This window comes from Eleutherodactylus coqui, chromosome 4 (genome assembly GCF_035609145.1).
Source record: "Eleutherodactylus coqui strain aEleCoq1 chromosome 4, aEleCoq1.hap1, whole genome shotgun sequence".
Classification (NCBI taxonomy): domain Eukaryota; kingdom Metazoa; phylum Chordata; class Amphibia; order Anura; family Eleutherodactylidae; genus Eleutherodactylus; species Eleutherodactylus coqui.
Genome location: NC_089840.1, coordinates 150,588,689 through 150,608,819, shown reverse-complemented (window position 1 = coordinate 150,608,819; position 20,131 = coordinate 150,588,689). Strand labels below are relative to the sequence as shown.

The 20,131-nt window shown below is 45.3% G+C and overlaps 1 protein-coding gene across 6 annotated transcripts in view; it reads right to left on the bottom strand.

The window, feature by feature from the left end:
• Positions 1 to 20,131, bottom strand: part of LOC136625803 (plasma membrane calcium-transporting ATPase 4-like) — a 183,085-nt gene that overhangs the window by 77,948 nt on the left and 85,006 nt on the right. For 4 of the 6 annotated variants that reach the window (XR_010792581.1, XM_066600307.1, XM_066600303.1 and 1 more), the window contains exons 4-9: positions 15,745 to 16,002; positions 15,519 to 15,644; positions 15,311 to 15,439; positions 13,090 to 13,125; positions 7,202 to 7,363; positions 2,994 to 3,208 (exon numbers count right to left, since the gene is read on the bottom strand). Coding sequence is in view for 5 of the 6 variants with exons in the window: in XM_066600307.1 (XP_066456404.1) it covers positions 2,994 to 3,208; positions 7,202 to 7,363; positions 13,090 to 13,125; positions 15,311 to 15,439; positions 15,519 to 15,644; positions 15,745 to 16,002 (926 nt within the window). In the remaining variant the exon portion in view is untranslated. The remainder of the gene's footprint in view (positions 1 to 2,993; positions 3,209 to 7,201; positions 7,364 to 13,089; positions 13,126 to 15,310; positions 15,440 to 15,518; positions 15,645 to 15,744; positions 16,003 to 20,131) is intronic. The other 2 variants (XM_066600304.1, XM_066600306.1) reach the window with 1 other exon arrangement.

The following is a 20,131-nucleotide window of genomic DNA, read 5'->3' as shown; positions in this document are numbered from 1 at the left end:
TTTAGTGGGGGGAAAGAAGGGTTTTGTGCTAGAAAAAAAAAAAACCTGCAAATTTCATTATAGTATCTAATGAGGGCACGCTCACAAGGGAGAGTTTCACGTGCGAGTTCTGTCCAATTGCAATATGGATGGAACTCACGCTTGAAAAGGACACATGTATTTCAATGCTTCTATTCACAGGATAAACTGAATCGCGTAAAAATAGGACCTGCAGCTATTTTTCTAAGAATTGACCATTATTTCTTATGGGATTAGAAGACAAATTCACATGCAAAAGCGAGTGTGATGCAATCTTTAAAAAAAAATTCCTCTTGAAACAAGCAATTTTCTCTCAAAACACATCATACTTGCATAGAAAATCAATGGTTTGCAAGTGCGATATTTGTCTGAGATTACACTCTCCAATGTGAATGCACAGGCATAGAGGGGTGATTAGATGGACAAGGGCTCATCTTTGCACTCTTTTCCCCCCCATATGCGGCAATCACAGCGCAAGTATAATTGATTGTGCAAGAGATAACATGGTCAGGAGTCCATGCTACCCTCTCCGGGGGTCATGTGAGTTATACAGCAAGATCTCTGTAGGATTCTTCTCTCCTTGCAGTCAGCCTGCTCGTTCCCAGCTGGCCTTCCATGCTGATGTGAGAGCGGTAAGTTTAGTACTTGCAGATCTCGCTTCAACCTGCTCCATCTCCAGCTAGAAGGGGGTTAGAATAGTGATTTGGTCTTGTTTTAACCCCTTGAGTGGCGGGTTTCCTACCACCCTGTCGTGCAGGTTTTTTAAAATGGTCTAATCATTGAATTTCAACTAATTTTGCAGTTGCGTCTCAAGAGCCATAACTTTTTCATTTTTCCATTGACATGGCCATATGAGGGCTTGTTTTTTGCGGGACAAGTTGTGATTTTTTAAACAGGGGGGAGGAAAAAAAGAAATGGGGAAAAAAAGAAAAAAAGGGGCCATGTCATTAAGGGGTTAAATAATGTATTAACTTCCTTCTCTGGGTCATTACGACGCATGGATACCACATGTGTGATTGTATTTTTGATTTTTTTACAAAGTAAAGGGAGACAAGTGTTTTTTTTATTTTTTTAATAATTTTTTTACTTTTTTTTTTTTTAAATTGTTTTTTAAATTTTTTATTTTTTTTGTCCCTTTAGGGGACTTCCACAGGGACCCATTAGGACCCCTGATCACATTCCGGGGGTCCGATGGTGACAGCCCTTTACATGCTGCAGTGACAGCCCTTTACATGCTGCAGTCACAGACTGCCGCATGTAAAGGGTTAACACAGCAGAGATCGGAGGTTTTCTCTGATCTCTGCTGTAAGAGCTGGTACCTAGCTGTCCTCTGACAGCTAACAACCAGCTCTTCCTGCCACAGAGACCATCGGCTTGCTTCTGACAAGCCGATGGTCTCTATGGCAACTTGTAAACAAAAGCAGGAGGTTGCCGACATGTCGGCAATATCTTCTGCTGGTTTTTCAAAGCCCTTGCTTTGTTCTCTGTGGGACTGTGCAGGCAGAGCACACTGTCACAGCTTGTGGCATTGTGCTCTGCAGCTCCCATAGTGATACATAGCCCGGAAATCTTCCGGGCTATGTTGCTATGAGCAGTGGAGCTCGTCCCGGAAATTTTCCGGGCGTGCCACTCAAGGGGTTAAGGCAGATGTTCTAGTCGGAGATGAAGCCTTTAGAATAGCAGCCTGTTAAGTCGTTAACACAATCACAACCGTTCACTGTTAACAACGTTCTTATATCTCACTAATTTTCAACTCCTACTTAAAGACATACTTGACCACAGGAACAAGTTATTGTCATGGAAATCTGCTTTGTTTCCAATATAAAGAACTGCTGTATGTCATTTTCAGTTAAGACTTTAATACACTTCATAAATTATTTTTAAAAAGTGTTTAAATTGTAGCATCTAGAGAATGGCTGATCATCAATCTATCAAAAACAGAACTACTGCCAACATAGGGTTTTCATCTCCAATTATAAGCAATTAAAAGGACTGATACCGTTACATAAAATTAAAGGGGTTGTCTGGCCAGAAACATTGCATGTCATTACTTCTGTTTGCCCATTTCCATGCACTTTGTAATATACATTGTGCATGGAAAATGAAGCAAACAGAAGTTTTGTACTTACCTGAAGGGGTGCCCCCCACCCTGTGTTGCTCCTCTGTCGTCCCTGGTTACGATAAGAATCTTCTCTTCTTCTTGTCGGGCCGCAGCAGCTCTTGTCGGCGCGGGAACGAGCCTCTTCTCATCCGCGCATGCGCAGTTCTTCTCTCTGCAGCCCGGACCGATATACGATCTCCTTGTGTGCAAGGGGGGGAGGGGGAGTTGGGGTGAAAGAGCGAGGAGAAGGAACTGAGCTCCCGCCCCCTCTCCGCCCCTCTGCACTATTTTCAAGGAGAGGCGGGACAGCTTAGCCCCGCCCCGCCTCTCCTCCTTGAAAATCGTGCAGAGGGGCGGAGAGGAGGCAGAGAGGGGGCGGGAGCTCAGTTCCTTCTTCTCGCTCTTCCATCCTCCCCCCCCCCCCCTCCTGCACACAAGGAGATCGTATATCGGTCTGGGCTGCAGAGAGAAGAACTGCGCATGCGCGGATGAGAAGAGGCTCGTTCCCGCGCCGACAAGAGCTGCTGCGGCCCGACAAGAAGAAGAGAAGATTCTTGTGGTAACCAGGGACGACGGAGGAGCAACACAGGGGGGGGGGGGGGGGCACCCCTTCAGGTAAGTCCAAAACTTCTGTTTGCTTCATTTTCCATGCACAATGTATATTACAAAGTGCATGGAAATGGGCAAACAGAAGTAATGACATGCAATGTTTCTGGCCGGACAACCCTTTTAAACTATTACTTCCCACAAATTAAACCGAATAAGGACAGTCAAAGTCTAGTGACCGATGTAGCAGCTACTGGGGCCCTTTTCTTTACGATCCCTTTGGTGACATTAACGTCATATATTTAATTGAAAAACAATGCTTTCTCACCTTTACAGAGTATGCCAGGGATATGGTGACGGCAAGGGGCAGCCCCTCAGGAACAGCCACTACCAGCACGGTCACACCAATTATAAAAAATTTAACAAAGTACTGAATGTAGATTGGGGTGCACTCCGCCAGCCACGGACGTCCTAATACACCAAATGTGTAAATGACAAAGTACAGTACCAGAATGATCACAGTGATGGCTGACATGATAAGGCCTGTTAACGACAAGATAAAATATGTGATTATCTAGAAGGAAATAGCAGACCACGTATTAAGCACAAGAAGAGAGGAATACAAAATTATTCAAGATGGACCTTTCTGCTGTAGCCTGCAGCTAAGAATTACAAATAGGATATTAAGGCTGGGTTCCCATGGGACAGAAATCCCGCGGTGTGGCCACACCCAAAAAAAAAAATCACGAGATTTTCGTGGGATAAGTGCAGCTTCAAAACCCGCAGCATTTTGCAGCGGATTTTGGAGCGGTTCGGCCGCTGGCATTCCTCTGCGGCCTTCTCTCCCCAGAGAGGCCGCAGCAGAGGAAAACAAAAAACAAACTGACATGAGCAGCTTGAAATCCTGCGCCGCATCGCCAGTTCCGCCCGGCTTTGCCGCTGCGTGTGCACAAGATTTTTGCTAAATCTCGTGCACATGGCTGGCTAATCCTGGGATTAGGAGCCGCGGGCGGATTTGCCGCACAGAAATTTGGCACAGAATTTCTGCGGCAAATCCCTGCCGTGTGAACCCAGCCTAAAGGGTAGCTGCACTTTCAGGTAACTGCCGTGTGTACATGAGGAATTACATTCTTTCTGGCCATTATATAACTTGTATAAATATCAATTTTCCCCAGTTTTATCCTATTTCTCTAATTTTCAGTTCTACATGGGCTTGTGGGTAACTTGCTATGGTTGTCTCCACACACACAGAAATACTATCATTAAGGACAGTGTACAGCAATTGTGGGCAGTGTACATGCAACTCCAGTATAAGTTAGACAATAAACAATTTACTATTAGAACTAGTACCATCTGTGAGAGTTTCTTTCCCCTCTATACAGACTTAGGGGGGTTTTATACGAGATGAACTGTTGGGCACAGATGCCCGATAGACCAACTCAATGATGATCATTCATGTGCTTTTACACAAGAACGATCATCGCTAGTGAAGAGAGAAGTGGGCTGGAGATCGTTCCAGCCCAGCCGCCTGCATTTACAGTAAACAGGCAGTGGTTCATACATGAATGCCTGTCTGTTCACACAGATCGATCCGTAGTTCAGTTTTTGCGCCTGCAGAAACTGAATGATAAACAGATTTTTATCGGTTGCCGTTCAGTCGAGCATGCATTTAGACTGAATGATAATAATCATTCAGATTCTCGCTGATCCCAATAACACAAGTTGTCTCCAAGTGCAGTGACCATTTACGTGTGGCATACAAGTCAGGTTATTGAGTGGTCAGTCATAGTAACATGGTATGTTAGGCTGAATGAAGACAATGTCCATCTAGTTCAGCCTGTCTCATGTGGGGCCTGACAAGTGCCTTTATAGTGGAAGAATAATCTCATCCCTCGCCCCTATGCGGTCTCATTTTATATATTAAACCATTATGCAGCACGGTATCAAATGCTTTAGAGAAATCCAGATATACAAGATCAATAGACTTTCCCAGGTCCAGTCTAAAACTTACTTCATTGTAGAAGCGGATCGAACTGGTATGACATAGTCGACCCATCATTAACCCATGCTGATGAGGAGTTATACCATTGTTTTCCTGGAGGTATTCTAAGATGGCGTCTCTCAGTAACCCCTCGAATATTTTTCCAATTATTGAAGTGAGACTTACCGGCCTGTAGTTACCAGGCTCTCTTTTGGACCACTTTTTGTATATCGGAACCACACTGGCAATAAGCCAATCCAGTTGTACAACCCCGGTCTCAATAGTGTCCATAAATGTAAGAAATAGCGGTCTAGCCATCACGTCAGTTAAATTCCCTTAGAACCCTTGGGTGTATTCCATCTGGGCCCGTCGATTTATCGATTTTAATCCTCTTTAACTGGCTCTGCACTTCCTCCTGTGTTAGGCATGCAATATTTAGCATGGGGTAGGGGGGGTCGTTTTATTCCCCTGCATCTCGTGTAAAATTTCTTTCTCATTCGTGAATACACATGAAAAGAAACTATTTAATAGATTCGCCTTCCTCTCATCATCTTCTATGATTTCTCCTGCATTATTTGTTAAAGGGCCAGCGCTCACAGTGCAAATTCTTTTACTGTTTATATAACTGAAGAATAGTTTATGGTTATTTTTGCTCTCTTTGGCGATCAGTCTTTTTGCCTCCTCCTTCGCAATTTTGATCTTTTCTTTACATATTTAGTTTCCCTGTTTGATTTTAGCACTGCTTCACTGCCTTCTTGTTTTAGTAGTTTAAACACTTTCTTTTTTTTTGTTTATTGCCCCCCTTAAAGTCTTGTTGAGCCACATTGGCTTGGTTCTACTTGTAGTTCTTTTGTTTTTAAAGGGTATGAACTGCTCACATGAGGTATTTAGGAGGTTTCTAAACTTTTCCCATTTGGTGTCTGTACTGTTATTTTGAGGATATTGTCCCAATTAATGTTACCGGTAGTAGTTCTGAGCTGATCAAATTTTGTTTTACTAAAGTTTAGTTATTTGATGCTCCCTGATGAGGCTTCTTATTGAATGACAGCTGGAAATTAATTATATTGTGGTCACTATTTCCCAACTGTCCCTCAACCTGCACTCCCGTTATTCGGTCCGGTTTGTTAGTTAGTACTAAGCCCAGAGTGGCCTTCCCTCTAGTTGGCCCCCGCAATAGTTGGGTAAGGTAGTCATCTTTAATTGTTCTCAAGAACTTATCACCCTTGGGAGATTTGCAGGTTTCGCCTTCCCATATTATATCTGGATAATTAAAGTCCCCCATAATATTTACTTCATTGCGGTTTGACACCTTCTATTTGCCTTAATAATAAGATTTCAGTTTCCTCTGTTGCTTTTGGTGGCCTATAGAAAATACCTATCAGTATTTTATTTTTTTTCTTCCTGTATTTCTACCCACAAAGATTCGTGTTCTTCTCCTGCACCTATATCTTCCCGTAGCCTCGGCATTAAGCAGGATTTAACGTACAGACATACCCCTGCCCGTTTCTGTTCCCCACGGTCTCTTCTAAAGATATTGTAAACCTGCAAATTTGCCGCCCAATCACACTTATCATCAAGCCATGTTTCCGTTATTTCTCCTATATCGTAATTTTCATCATTCTCACTTCAAGTTCACCCACTTTACCGATCAGACTTTCGTTGCCATACAATTTATACGGTTGTTGTTGTTGTTTATATTCATTGTGCTAATAATGGTACTATTGGCTGTTCTGTCACTTCTAACTGTACTAAACCCTACCCCCTGCTCAACCCGCATTCCCATTACTTGGCCCCAGGTTACCATCTACACTGTCTACCCCCCGTTTCTCTTTTTGCCTTCCCCCAGAGTACCTAAGTTTAAACACTCCTCTAGCTTTCTAGCCATCTTCTTCCCCAGCACAGCTGCACCCTCCCCATTGAGATGCAGCCCCTCCCAACGATAGAGCCTGTAGCCGACAGCAAAGTTAGCCCAGTTCTCCAGGAACCCGAACCCCTCCTTCTTACACCAACTCTAGAGCCACTTCTTTGCCTCCCTAAGATCCTGCTGCTTTTCTAGTGTGGCTTGTGGTACAGGTAGTATTTCTGAGCCTTGGAGGTCCTCGCCCTAAGCTTGAATCTTAGGTCCCTGAAATCGTTTTTGAGGGCCTTCCATTGGCCTCTAATTTGTTTAACGGCGCCATTGTGCACCATGACCGCTGGATCATCACGAGTCCCTCCCAGTAATCTGTCAATCCGATCAGTGATTGTCGAACTCGAGCGCCAGGAAGACAACACACCGTTCGACGATCCCGGTCTTTGTGGCAAATTGCCCTATCTATCCCCCTTATAATTGAATCCCTCACCACTAGGACCTGTCTAGCCTACCCTGTGCTCCCCATCCCATTCTCACTGCAGCAGTCATCTCCCTGGCATTCAGAGGGCATAAAAGACTACAATGAGACCTCTAGGATTAAACAAAAATGAAGGTCAAAATACTTAAGCTATAAGAAAATTCAAAAAATCCATAAAAGAAAACCCTTTTGTAGATCAGGGAGGGTCTAACACACAACAAGCACCTGCTTTTCCAATCTGCACAGCCAGCCGTGTAAGCTTCCCCTGCAGCACAGACTTCTCCTTCTTCGGAACTTTGACCACTTTCTTTTCTTTTTCTTCACTTTCCACACCTTCCTCGCTCTTCAGAGGTTGTATCTCCAAGGCTACGCCATCCTGAGCTTTCGCTGGAAAAAAAGGAGAGCAAAACCATGACAACATCAAATAAGAGGAAGATGCATTAGGACGATGTAGACAGAAAGCAACACGGGAACATAATACCACTAGACAACGGAACAACCAATGGAGAGGTTATTGCATTAATAGTAAAGTGAAGAAAAAATAGAAGAAAAAACTTACAAGACAAATATGAGCTTGTGAGAAGAGAAAGACTGACAGTCACACACAAATAAAATGACCTCGGTTCACAAATAGCACTTTGTCTTCAGCCAGTTATCAGTTGTGTCCGGCATACAACTAAGTAGTCCGGTGTCCGCAGTCCGAGGGATGGACGGAGGTGAACAAGCCCCAACAGGGACAGCACAAAGCCAGCAGTAGTGTCCTCTGGTTTTCAGTATATTAAGGGCAGACGTCCATCTTCATAAGGTTGTGAAACAAGTTACTGCCCGCATTTTTGCCTCTTAAAACACAAAGCATTAACACCTTGACCTCCTATCCATACAAGCAACTGAATCAAACAAAACAGCAGGTTACGTTTTTTGAGGACTTTGCCAGCTTACGAGGCACCTTTTACATGTGCAGGATTAACCTACCAGATGCACCGAAAAACACAAGGTAAATTCCACACCAAAATCCATAGGGCTACCGGGAGATTTTGATGCAAAATTGTATATGGCTTAAATCTGCCTGCAATTCCCAATCAAAATAGGCAATTAGACCTGCAGATTCCAATGCAGAATTCCACAGTGGCAGCTTAAGCTGCATTACGTGGGACATGGCGAGACTGAAGGATCTGCACAGCGATTCTGCACTAGCAACTGAGCAGATTGTTCAGTGAGTCACCGGAGAAACTGCAGGGAAGGGTGCAAAACTTGGCACAAAACCCCTCTTCCACTCCAAAATTAAAAATAGCCATATATTAGTAAATTGTAACTTCGAGTAATTGCAATTTTCTTAGTTGTGATTTTTTGGGTGCACAGACGTGCCGGTCTAACAGAGGCAAAAGGACACTATTTGTCTTGTTGGGTTGATGGAGGCCTATGACTGCATTTCATGCCTGTGTAGGAAGCTTTCCCAGCATACCATGCTACCGATGCACTGCAACTGTTCCCCAACACATACATTACAATTCCCTTTGGTTGTGGTGGCATTTTTAAAAAAGAAAACAAAGTTCCGCCGTACCGATTGTTGCTTCTTAACTGAATTTCCAATTAGTTCTCACCAACTATATGTGATGTGAATCAGACTGCTGTCAGACATCACAACCACAATATTGGGTGTAAAAACAGGAGCCCTAGCTATAGAGAAACGCCTAGCTGCAGTGACACCAGTCCTAAGAGAGCTATCGGCTGGGATTAAAGCCTAGGACTAAGCGCTGGAAACTTAAGGTGCTTGGTCCTCTAGGGGTTAAGATGAGAAAGAAGAATAGTATGGAAGCGAGGGAACAAGTCTGTAAAAATTATGGCTCTTACAAGTCTGTAAAAATTACACGGGACGATCATTATTCAGATTACCACACACCCGCGGAAATGTGGGCTATAATTATCCCGTGTAAACGCATGCAGCGACTGAATGAGAATTGTTCAGTTTCTATTTGCAGAACAAGCTATTTAGTGTAAACAGCAGTCGTTCAGTTTTGAAGACCGGTCTGCTTACTGTGAGTGGAGCTGTAACAGCAGAGGAGCATCACGGAACGAGCGGACGCTCATAGTTTGCCGCACAGCTCATTTCGTGTAAATGGACCCTTAAGCAATAATGAGGCAAAGACCTGAATGTGCCCCCGCGGAGGTAATGAGAGTTAGAATGCGGACAGGACACAGGATATGTATACACACTAAAGGACAAGACAAACGGAGTAGAAATCAGACAAAACAAGAGAAAGGTTGCTTGTCCAGCTCTGCAAATGTGAAGGAGAGCGAGAGAGGGAGGAACAGGAAACAGGAAAGTTTTGCCCCTGCAAGCAACTAACATTCATCAAGATGCGATACTATGTAATCTCCTTATTTCAGCAGCAAGATCATAACAATTATATTTCCAGAAGGTTATATAAATGTTAGAATAATACAGGTTTTATAGGATCTGGAGGCATCACTTTAATTTCTAGAGACTTCTAAAAAGTTTTAAAAACAAATCTCTAAGGAATCCGGACTTAAAGAGGACCTGTCACCAACAGCCAGCGAAAAGAGGATTTATTAAAACTAGTTTATTCATTTTATTTATGTTCTGATTGAAAGTGAAATTCATCTTCGTCCACAAAGCCTCTTGCAGAAATTATTGGGTAGTCCAACCTTATTTTAGTCACTTCCTGCTAATGGTGAAGAACTTAGTAAGTACTTGTGCAAACTATTCCCAGTACAAGTATAGTGAGAGCGACAGTGGTGCACCCACAGCCGGAGGGGGTCCAGAGCACCCGCAGCCGGAGGGGGTGCAAAATGACAAACGAGAACCTTATGATTTTTGTTTGTTGTTGGCTGCGTTTTATCTGCACAATTATCATTCACTTTTGCTTGTTTGAACAATTTTGTGAACGATAATTTGTTGCATCTAGGGATGAGCGAGTATACTCGCTAAAGCACTACTCGCTCGAGTAATGTGCCTTAGACGAGTATCTCTCTGCTCGTCCCTGAAGATTCGGGGGCCGCTGCGGAGCAGGGAGCTGCGGGGGAAGAACGGAGGGGAGATCTCTCTCTCCTTCTCTCCCGCCCGCTCTCCCCTGCTCCCCCCGCGACTCACCTGTCAGCTGCAGCGGCTCCCGAATCTTCAGGGACGAGCGGGGAGATACTCGTCTAAAGCACATTACTCGAGCGAGTAGTGCTTTAGCGAGTATACTCGCTCATCCCTAGTTCCATCTAAACGCAGCGCAAGGTTGTATTTGTTCAGGGGAAGCATGGGCGGCAGGGTTCGTGCGCTACGGACAGGAGTGTACGGATCCTAGGTATTTGATGACATCTGCATTGCAGGTAAGTCTCACCCCTCCCCACCACCACTCAGTCTTCTGTGTTCTCTCCTTCTCATCTGTCTACACATCTGTCTGTCATCTCTAAGCCTACTCCCGTGTGATCTCAGAGTGCAGGTTAGGTGTATTTAAGTCCACGATTTTAAAACTGAAAATGGTTTACTAGTTCTATATAGATTTCCCTTTTTCTGGGTAAATTCCATGGAAAACGTTCAAGAAAATGTAATGAAGCCATATTGATGGTTGTGTTTGGAACATTAGGGTTTTTCACATCTTGCTTTCCACCATCGAGTTCTGTAGAGGGATTGTGTCTGAGGTAATGAAAACAGCGTTCAGAGGGAACAATTAGTGAAACGGAGACCAATATGGTCTTCACTTTAGCAAGTATCCACTCCTCTATCATTTGTGCTGGAGAGAACATGGTCGATTACTGTCTCCTGCACCAATGCTGAAAAGGATCTGAAACCTGCTAAAATAATAGCCCATTGTCCCAGGTGAATCCTGTCTTCAGTGATTTGGAGAGGTCTTTGGGAATAGTGAACAACCTTTTTTTAACCCTTTAGTGACCACACTTGTTTGTGCCTTAATGACCAAGCCCAATTTTGGAAATCTGACACGTGTCACTTTAACCTAGAGGTTTTGCATATTCCAGTGATTCTGACATTTTTTTTTCGCCATTTGTTGTACTTTATTTAGGAGGTGAAAATAGTCTGATAGACTTTGTGTATATTTATTAAAAGTGCCAATATTGGGAAAATTTTGAAAAAAAAAATGGCATTTTTCACATTTTCAATTGTAATATATCAAATATGTGCAAACACACTGTACAAATTTTTGTGAAGATATATATTTCCATCTGTTTACTTTATTCTGAATGCACATTTGAAAAACTTGTTTTTTTAACCATTTAGGAGACATTACTTTTCAGCACTTTGAGGAACACTGTTTTCCTACACCAAGCCAAGATGGCAAAGGCTCATAGGTGTCAGAATGATAGTTACCCCCACAAATTACCCTATTTTAAAAACTACACTCCTTAATATATTCACTGAGGGGTGTCATGAGTATTTTGATCCCACAGTTTTTTTCAGGAATTAATTCAATTTAGAGAAGAAAAAGTAAAATTTCATATTTTTGCAAATATGTCATTTTAAAGACATGTTTTTTTCCTATAGTGCACATGAAAATGAGGATTGGCACCCCAAAATGGATCCCCCTGTTTCTCTCATGTTCAGAAACATACCAATTGTGGCCCTAATCTTATGTCTAAATGTACATCGGGGCCAAAAATGAAGGCAGTAGTCAGTGGTCTTTCAGAAGAGAAATTTTGTGCGTCCAAAACCATAGAAAACCTCTCCAAATGAAACTCCCACCCCATTTTGAAAACTAGACTCCTTAACGAATATATCTAGGGGTGTACTGAGCATTCTGACTCCACAGTTTTTGAAATAATTCAAGCAAAGCAAAAGGAAAAAATTGCAATTTTCGTTTTTTTGGCGTTTGTCATTTTAAAAACATCTTTTTTGGTACAGCACACATATGAAGGAAGACTTGCACCCCAAAATGGATACCCCTGTTTGATAGCGCCATTGGATAGCGCCGATCGCATTGCCGGGGTGTGTGTGTGTGTGTGTGTGGGGGGGGGACTCCCTGCAGCCCAGGATGACAGCTCCAGGCTGTCGACTACCTGCGGGCACCGACAGCATGGAGCTGTCACATCCATAGCCCACGTGGCTTTAATCTCTGCAGGGAAGCATGTTTTTACGTCCTTAGGGATTAAAGCATACTTTGCTAGGACGTAAAAACACTATGGGCTGGTCACTAAGGGGTTAAATTTAATAAAAATAAAAAAGCTGCTAGTTATGTATTTATTTATTTATTTTTACATCCAAGAAGCAAAATCTTGGTAGTCATCGCAAGATCTTGTACTTTAAAGATGATACAATGTTTTAATGTTTTCTGCCTGCTGTGCCTTGTGTGGGAAAGTGATGCAACATGGCCGAGAGCATTGCAGTCACCAGGACGCAGCGGCTGCAGAATATTGTGGTCACCATGACGCAGCGGCTGCAGAGCATTGTGGTGGAGTAATGTAGTGCAGTTCATGCTGGGAATGTCTCGCTTACCTGTTTGCCAGCAATTTTTTTTGAACAGCAGCCGCAGCACAATCCGCCACTTTCAAACATGCACTTTGAAAATTGCTTATTCTACCAAGGGCTGGTGGTCTTAATTTGGGTAAAAAAAAAAAAATTCAGATGGTGGAGGGGTTCTCTTTAAGCCTATCCTTAAGTTTGGACTACAATGAGGTTTTTTTTTGCTTCCAGGTTTGCGAGAAGCCAGGTATTACATTTCTAGATACATATGCATAATATTCTTCAGCAAGCTATAAGATAGGAGGTTCTTTAATCCCTTCTATTTATCCATCTTTGATCAGCAAGTGGGAGTAAAGTCACAGGTGGAAAGAAAAACATCAACTATTTAATAAGTTGGTCTATTAAAAAAAAAAAAAAAAAAAAGCTAAAAATGAGACCTTCATAGTAGTGTATCCAAAGAAATGGGCCTTTTTTTTTTTTTATAGAAAGAACGACTTGCTGACCAAGAGCCTGGTGATCCACCAACTAGTCTACAAGTCCAGTCATTCCATACTAATAGACAGGGAATAATGCAGCAAGATTGCATGGGCGGTAAGCTGTGTGGGGATGTGCGTGGAGGTGAAGAGAATGGCACAGATTGGTGCTTGCCCTGTGAGAGGAAAGGTGGGTTAAGAGATGAAGTGGTTACCTTTGTTGCGATTTTCTGGAGGTCCTTGTTTTTTACCTGTTTAGATATAGAGAAAAAAAACAACAAACAAAAAAACAAAAAGGAGGGGGGATTCTGGTCACTAACTGTATGACAGAGGAGGATCATACCCCCCAATCTGATGGAAGACATGGAATGACTAGCCCCACTCTTGGGAATTAAATGTGCGCAGCAGAGAGATGGTCAGACTCAGACTAAAGTGCAAAAAAGCAGCTTAGGGATAGTGGAGGAAAAAACAAAAAAAAAAGTACAAAAATCAGTGGAAAGGCCTGCCGAAAAGTAGTCTTGACAATATTTAATAGGAACAAGATGAAGGGACGTCAAGATATGAAGATAAAGAAGAAAAAGTGCTAGGACAATACAAAACAGACAAGACCCAAGCAAGAAGATTAATTGTCTGTGGTTAGAGAAAATGCAATACAGTGGAAAAAGAGAAATGTTATTATACTGGTAAGATGCCGGTGAGCCAGACAGCGAGAAGTGCACGAGACAATGATGGCAGGTGATGGGAGAACAGAAAGACGTGACATTAAAGAGGGAACGTGAAGGAGAGACTCGCGCGCATGGAGCTACACATTATAGGTGGCTTTAAGATGTGGCAAACTTGTATTCAGAAGCAGCAAGAAACCGTTCTCAAGTAGAACACAGAATCCAAAATCACGGAAGTTGCATTAACCCTAAAGATTTTAGTCCATTTGTAAAGCATGCAAGCTCAAGAGAAGTCAAAGTATAGAAATCAGACAATGTACAGTTAGGGCTATTGTGAAAGGAGGGCCAACAAAAGTGTGAAATGTTTTCAGAAAAATAGATGTCATTTCAAGAGTGAACTGATAAGCGAAAGAAAAATGGGGGAAAAAAAGCGATTTAAGGAAAGACAGACAGGCAGCTATAGACCATCTTTTATATAACAAAAGGGCAGATTTACTAACACTGTCTAATAATTAGACTAGACAGTACTTTTACACTGGCCGGCTATTGGCAAAAAAAAAATAAAAAAAAATCGTTCAATAGTTGTCCCATGTAAAAGTGGGACCTGACAGGGTAATGGGGGAGAAATCAGCTCATTGAAACAAAGCGAGTAATGAGAAATGTCTCACTCCGTCTATACAGGCAGCTGCCCATCTTCTAGCGACTGTGGGAGCCAGATGATATCTGACGCACTCCGCCCCACCCTTGTGAAAGCACAGAGCGATGATAGTCCTGTCTAAACCCCATTTATCAGTGACTGCTGGATGGCACCTCTACACGCTCTAGTCTACACTTATACTGCATACTGGTTAGCTTAAGGCCCCTTTATACTGCAAGATAAATGGGAATTTGCCTGGCATAGAGTTACACTAATCAATACTGCGGTAGGTAACATTGTTCAATGGATCATAACCCCGCCTCTAGTCTTAGGTCTTACCAGCGATAGATTGTTCGATCACTGTAGGTACTTACACCTACCTATTATGTATACCACTTGATCTAATGATTATTCGCCTAATAATCAAAAGGACCTCTATTTACACCAAATTTGTACAAATTTTGACACATAATATTAGTTAGGCCATGCCCAGTTTTCTAATTAAGCCACACCCCTTTGTCAGATGCAGCGGAAAAAAATGTTGGAAAATGTCTAACACACGATTAAACATGCACAGCATGCCAATTTGGGCCAGAAAACTGTTGCATTTTCAATAGTAAATCTGCCCTAATGTTGTCTGTTTTCAACATGAACAAACTTAGCATCTCCATCCCCGCCGGGTGCACGGACAGCTGCAGGTACACAGAAACCGCAATAAAAGCAAAACTCCGGCACTTCCGTGGATAGCAGAATAAAAACAGCAGTTTATTTAAATTCCATGTATAAAAACCATCTTCCAAAATTGTGTTTATATGTTTCGAAGAGTTCTTCTTAACAGCAACTATGAACAAGAACTCCAACACGGAAGTGAAATTTAGGACGATGCTTTTATCCATGAAATGTTCCGGAATCCACGGAAGTGCCAGAGTTTTGCTTCTATGCAGAAACTAAGGGCTCGCTGACGTCAGTTTTCAGGAGTTCTGACGGAGGTGCCAACGCCAAAGTAAACGAGCCCTTATTGGGGCAAACAAGCTCAGTTCCTAGTGGAATTATGGCCTAGATCTCCATGCACAATACATATCAGATCTATTGTTGTCTAATCTCACCACCTTACCCAACTTCCTTGAAGATAGTTACCTTTCTTTGACTTTTTCTCCTCCTCTCCCCCTTCATTGGCTCCCAAAAGAGTAAAAATGATGCCAGTTTGAGAGTTGACGCCTACAGCTGTAACTAGCATGCGCCCGGAGCCTTCCATCACATGTGTTCCTACAGGAAGACAAGCAGCAGTGTAACGTCCGTCTTCTGCACATGCACGTTATCCTCCCGTGTACATCTTTCTCCTTACCAGACAGCAGCATGGGATCCTTCTCAAGGGATTTTTTCACCTGATCACTTTCGCCCGTTAGTGAGCTTTCATCAATCTTCAGGTCATTACCCTGGATCAGGACACCATCAGCAGGCAGGAGATCCCCTGGAGGTAAAAACACCAAGATATTAACAAGCCACTCAATGACACAGAAATACAAAAGGAAATTAAAAAGTGCATCAGTCTCTTATTTGCAAAATTTTACCATATTTTATTTGTGCGATATCCCCAACCACGAGTTCTGCTACAGGAATCTGGATGACTTGTCCTTTTCGGATAACTGTGAACTTTTGCTCCTGCTCAATTCGACTCTGAAGGCCACGGAACTGCTTCTCTTTGCTCCAGTCATTGAATGCGGTAACCAAGACCACAATGATAACCGAGAACAAGATGGCAGCTCCCTCAATCCAACCGGCTTGTGCTTCTCCCTCATCTTCCACTCCTCCTCCAGCTTCCCCACAGGCTGCGAACATAAGGTACAATGTGTTATGGGACAGGCATTTGATAAACACAATGCAACATGTAGCTGAATTGCACCTAGAGGACAGTTCTACAATGCTACAAGGATTTTACAGTACACTTGCAAAAAAAAATAAATGAGCCCTTTAGAATTTCTACATGGATTACTAATATGATGTGGTCTAATTGATAACCAAGTCACTTCTAGACAAACCATCTCACCAAACAGCTTCATTCTCCACAGCTGAGAAAAACCCTCCGTAAATCTGCACCAAGTGATGCACAATTCAATTAAAGGGGCGAAATCATCTGCAGATCTGCACCAAATCTTGCATCAAATTCCACACCAAAAGGTGCAGTTTGTGCAGATTTTGTAGCTGTGGAAAATCTGCGCAAATCAGTAAGATGTGAACGCAGCTTTATGGAGCAACAAATCAGCAGCGCAGGGGAAAAAGTGAGCTTATAGGTACCTTTCACAGGACACATGACAGATGCAGATTTACTGTTAGTGCGTCTAACTGTGGAATGCTTTCTGCAGGAGGTCTTGAGGAGATTTCTTGCATTTTTTTAATGCAAACTTTCATTGTGGAATTCCATCTGCTAGAAATCCGCAGCAATTCCACAAGACGTTTTTAATTCCGCAGCAGAAAGCTTTTCCACTGCGGAATTCATGCTCCATAAGGATAACATCAATGTGATTTCATTCCATCCATGTGTAAGGCCGCTTAGGCTGCTTTCACACATTTGTGTTTTTGGCTACATTAAACAAACAAAAAAAAAAAGCACCAACACCACACAAAGCTTAGTTAGGCCCAACGCCCACATGCAGATTTTATTTATAAAACCCGCGTGGCCCCCGCAAGGGAGATCCGTGCATCTTGCTGCCCATAGCGATGCATTAGCATCCGTAGGGCAGCGAAAAGCATGCGGATGGGATTTCTTCCCGGCGTGTGGGTCGCACGCACAGGAATTGAAGCCTATGGAAGCCGTCCGCACCCACGGCACAGCCGCAGCTGTATTTGTGCTGTGCCGCAGATACGCAGGAGAGCAGGAGTTTAAAAAAAAAAAAGGTGCTACTGGCGTACCAAGCACATCCACCGGCTGGAAGAAAGAAGATCCGACCTGCACAGAGGAGAGCCCCGCAGGATCTGGAGAGGTAAGTATAAGGTCTTTTACCTGTCCATGGTCGCAGGCACAGGACACGTGGACACGAGGCCTAACCATCAAATCTAACCTCAAGAACAATTACTTAGTGTGAAGCATGCCGAGGTGCAAACAACTGTCAGAAGATATGAGACACATAAAACTGGAAGAAAGCTAAGAAATCATTGCTAAAGACCCGAGTGTACACCAATCTACAATGTTGGGAGGGGTATTGTCCCTCCCCATGGAGAGCACCTAGCAGGTGAGTGAGGAGACTTGTAAGGCCATCCATGCTCCTCTGGGTAATATGCAAATAAGGAAGATGGAATAATACCTCTAGGTGCTCTCCTTAAGGAGAGACAATATCTCTCCTGACTAGCCAATCACTAGCCAAGCCAGAATCTTACTGCACACTGATAAGGGGCAAAAAACCCCCGAAAAAGCCATCTGTATATGGATTCTGGCTTGGTTTTCAATTCCCATTCTTTGTTAAGACCTGTATAAAAGGATGTACATTAATTTGAAAGAATGCTGCCATCCAGTAGGTGGCGATTCAGAGGTATTGTTCCATCTTCCTTATTTGCCAATCCAGAATTAAACTATTTGCAAACTGAGAAAATTCAGGACTGTTGCTCCTCTCCTTAGTAGTAGGCTGTTCGTAAAAATACGTCCACTAATAGAAAATCTGTGGAGGGCGCCCGCCGAAAGGCCCCCCGTGGAGGAGGGCGCCCGCCGAAAGGCCCCCCGTAGAGGAGGGCGCCCGCCGAAAGGCCCCCCGTAGAGGAGGGCGCCCGCCGAAAGGCCCCCCGTAGAGGAGGGCGCCCGCCGAAAGGCCCCCCGTGGAGGAGGGCGCCCGCCGAAAGGCCCCCCGTGGAGGAGGGCGCCCGCCGAAAGGCCCCCCGTAGAGGAGGGCGCCCGCCGAAAGGCCCCCCGTAGAGGAGGGCGCCCGCCGAAAGGCCCCCCGTAGAGGAGGGCGCCCGCCGAAAGGCCCCCCGTAGAGGAGGGCGCCCGCCGAAAGGCCCCCCGTAGAGGAGGGCGCCCGCCGAAAGGCCCCCCGTAGAGGAGGGCGCCCGCCGAAAGGCCCCCGTAGAGGAGGGCGCCCGCCGAAAGGCCCCCCGTAGAGGAGGGCGCCCGCCGAAAGGCCCCCCGTAGAGGAGGGCGCCCGCCGAAAGGCCCCCCGTAGAGGAGGGCGCCCGCCGAAAGGCCCCCCGTAGAGGAGGGCGCCCGCCGAAAGGCCCCCCGTAGAGGAGGGCGCCCGCCGAAAGGCCCCCCGTAGAGGAGGGCGCCCGCCGAAAGGCCCCCCGTAGAGGAGGGCGCCCGCCGAAAGGCCCCCCGTAGAGGAGGGCGCCCGCCGAAAGGCCCCCCGTAGAGGAGGGCGCCCGCCGAAAGGCCCCCCGTAGAGGAGGGCGCCCGCCGAAAGGCCCCCCGTAGAGGAGGGCGCCCGCCGAAAGGCCCCCCGTAGAGGAGGGCGCCCGCCGAAAGGCCCCCCGTAGAGGAGGGCGCCCGCCGAAAGGCCCCCCGTAGAGGAGGGCGCCCGCCGAAAGGCCCCCCGTAGAGGAGGGCGCCCGCCGAAAGGCCCCCCGTAGAGGAGGGCGCCCGCCGAAAGGCCCCCCGTAGAGGAGGGCGCCCGCCGAAAGGCCCCCGTAGAGGAGGGCGCCCGCCGAAAGGCCCCCGTAGAGGAGGGCGCCCGCCGAAAGGCCCCCGTAGAGGACGGCGCCCGCCGAAAGGCCCCCGTAAAGGACGGCGCCCGCCAAAGGCCCTGTAAAGGACGGCGCCCGCCAAAGGCCCTGTAAAGGACGGCGCCCGCCAAAGGCCCTGTAAAGGACGGCGCCTGCGAAAGGAAGCTGCTGCTTTTAAAAAAAAAAAAAATTGCAGTCTGTCTCAATTTTTCTATAAACAAGCTTGATGTTCTCCAAAGCATCTGGGAAACTGTTCTATGAACAGATGAGACAAAAGCTAAACTTTTTAGCACAAATACACAAGAGAGGAAAAAGAAAACTGCACGCCAACACTAAAACCTCATGCCAATTGTGAAGCCTGGTGGAAGCCCCCCGGACACCTTGCCGTTCCTGAGGGAACAATGAATGTTAAACATTTTAACGGCAGATCTCCATGTCCTCAAGCATGAGAGACGCTTAGTGATGCAACAAGAAAATGACCCAAAAGCACACTAGTAAATCAACTAAAGAAGGTTGAAAACAATAATTTGTCTTTTAAAAATAGCCAAGTCAAAGTCTGTAGTATACACCGGAAGTAGTAGTGGAGACAAAATTGACAGGCTGTTGACGCCCCCTGTTCCTGACTGTGCAGGTCCTGGCAGCCCACTAACCTTCCACCGATCTCCCTGCTCTGTCACTCGGCGCTGCGCTCGTTCACGGCTCCCAACCCTGATTTCACCTTGCTGCTGTCACTCTCCTTGCCTCCCCGCTGTCCGTGTCTTCCCCGGCCCTGATGTAACCTCTCCGCTGCTGCTGTCACTGTCCCTTGCTCCCCACTGTCAGTCTCCCTTTTCCCAGTAACCTTCCCACTGCTGCTGTCACTATCCCTGCTTCCCCGATGCTTCGCTTGCTGCCCGCTCTTCCGCTCTCCGTCTCCACGCCTGCTGCTTTCATTTGTCGGGTGGTCTGCCTTCTCCCCTCTCTGCTCTGCCACTGTGTAGTTCCCTAGCACCGACCTCACAGCAGCGCTGCTGGGAGGCCGCCAGTGGGGACACTCCGTGCCGGAGACGGAGAGTGGCAGAGCAGGTAGCCAACACATTGCAAGTCCTAGCAGCACACAGGGACTGAACTTTGGCTTGGATGGAGGGTTAGGGTAAGGGTTTAAGTGTTATGGTTAAATTATTAGCTGTAAATGCTTCCATTTGGACCACTTACAGCTAATAAAGTAAGCCTAACACTTAAAAAAAACAAAAAAAAACAAACCCTAACCCTCCATCCAAGGCAAAACTCACTCCGCACGCTGCTAGGACCTGTCCTGCAGCCAGCCAAATC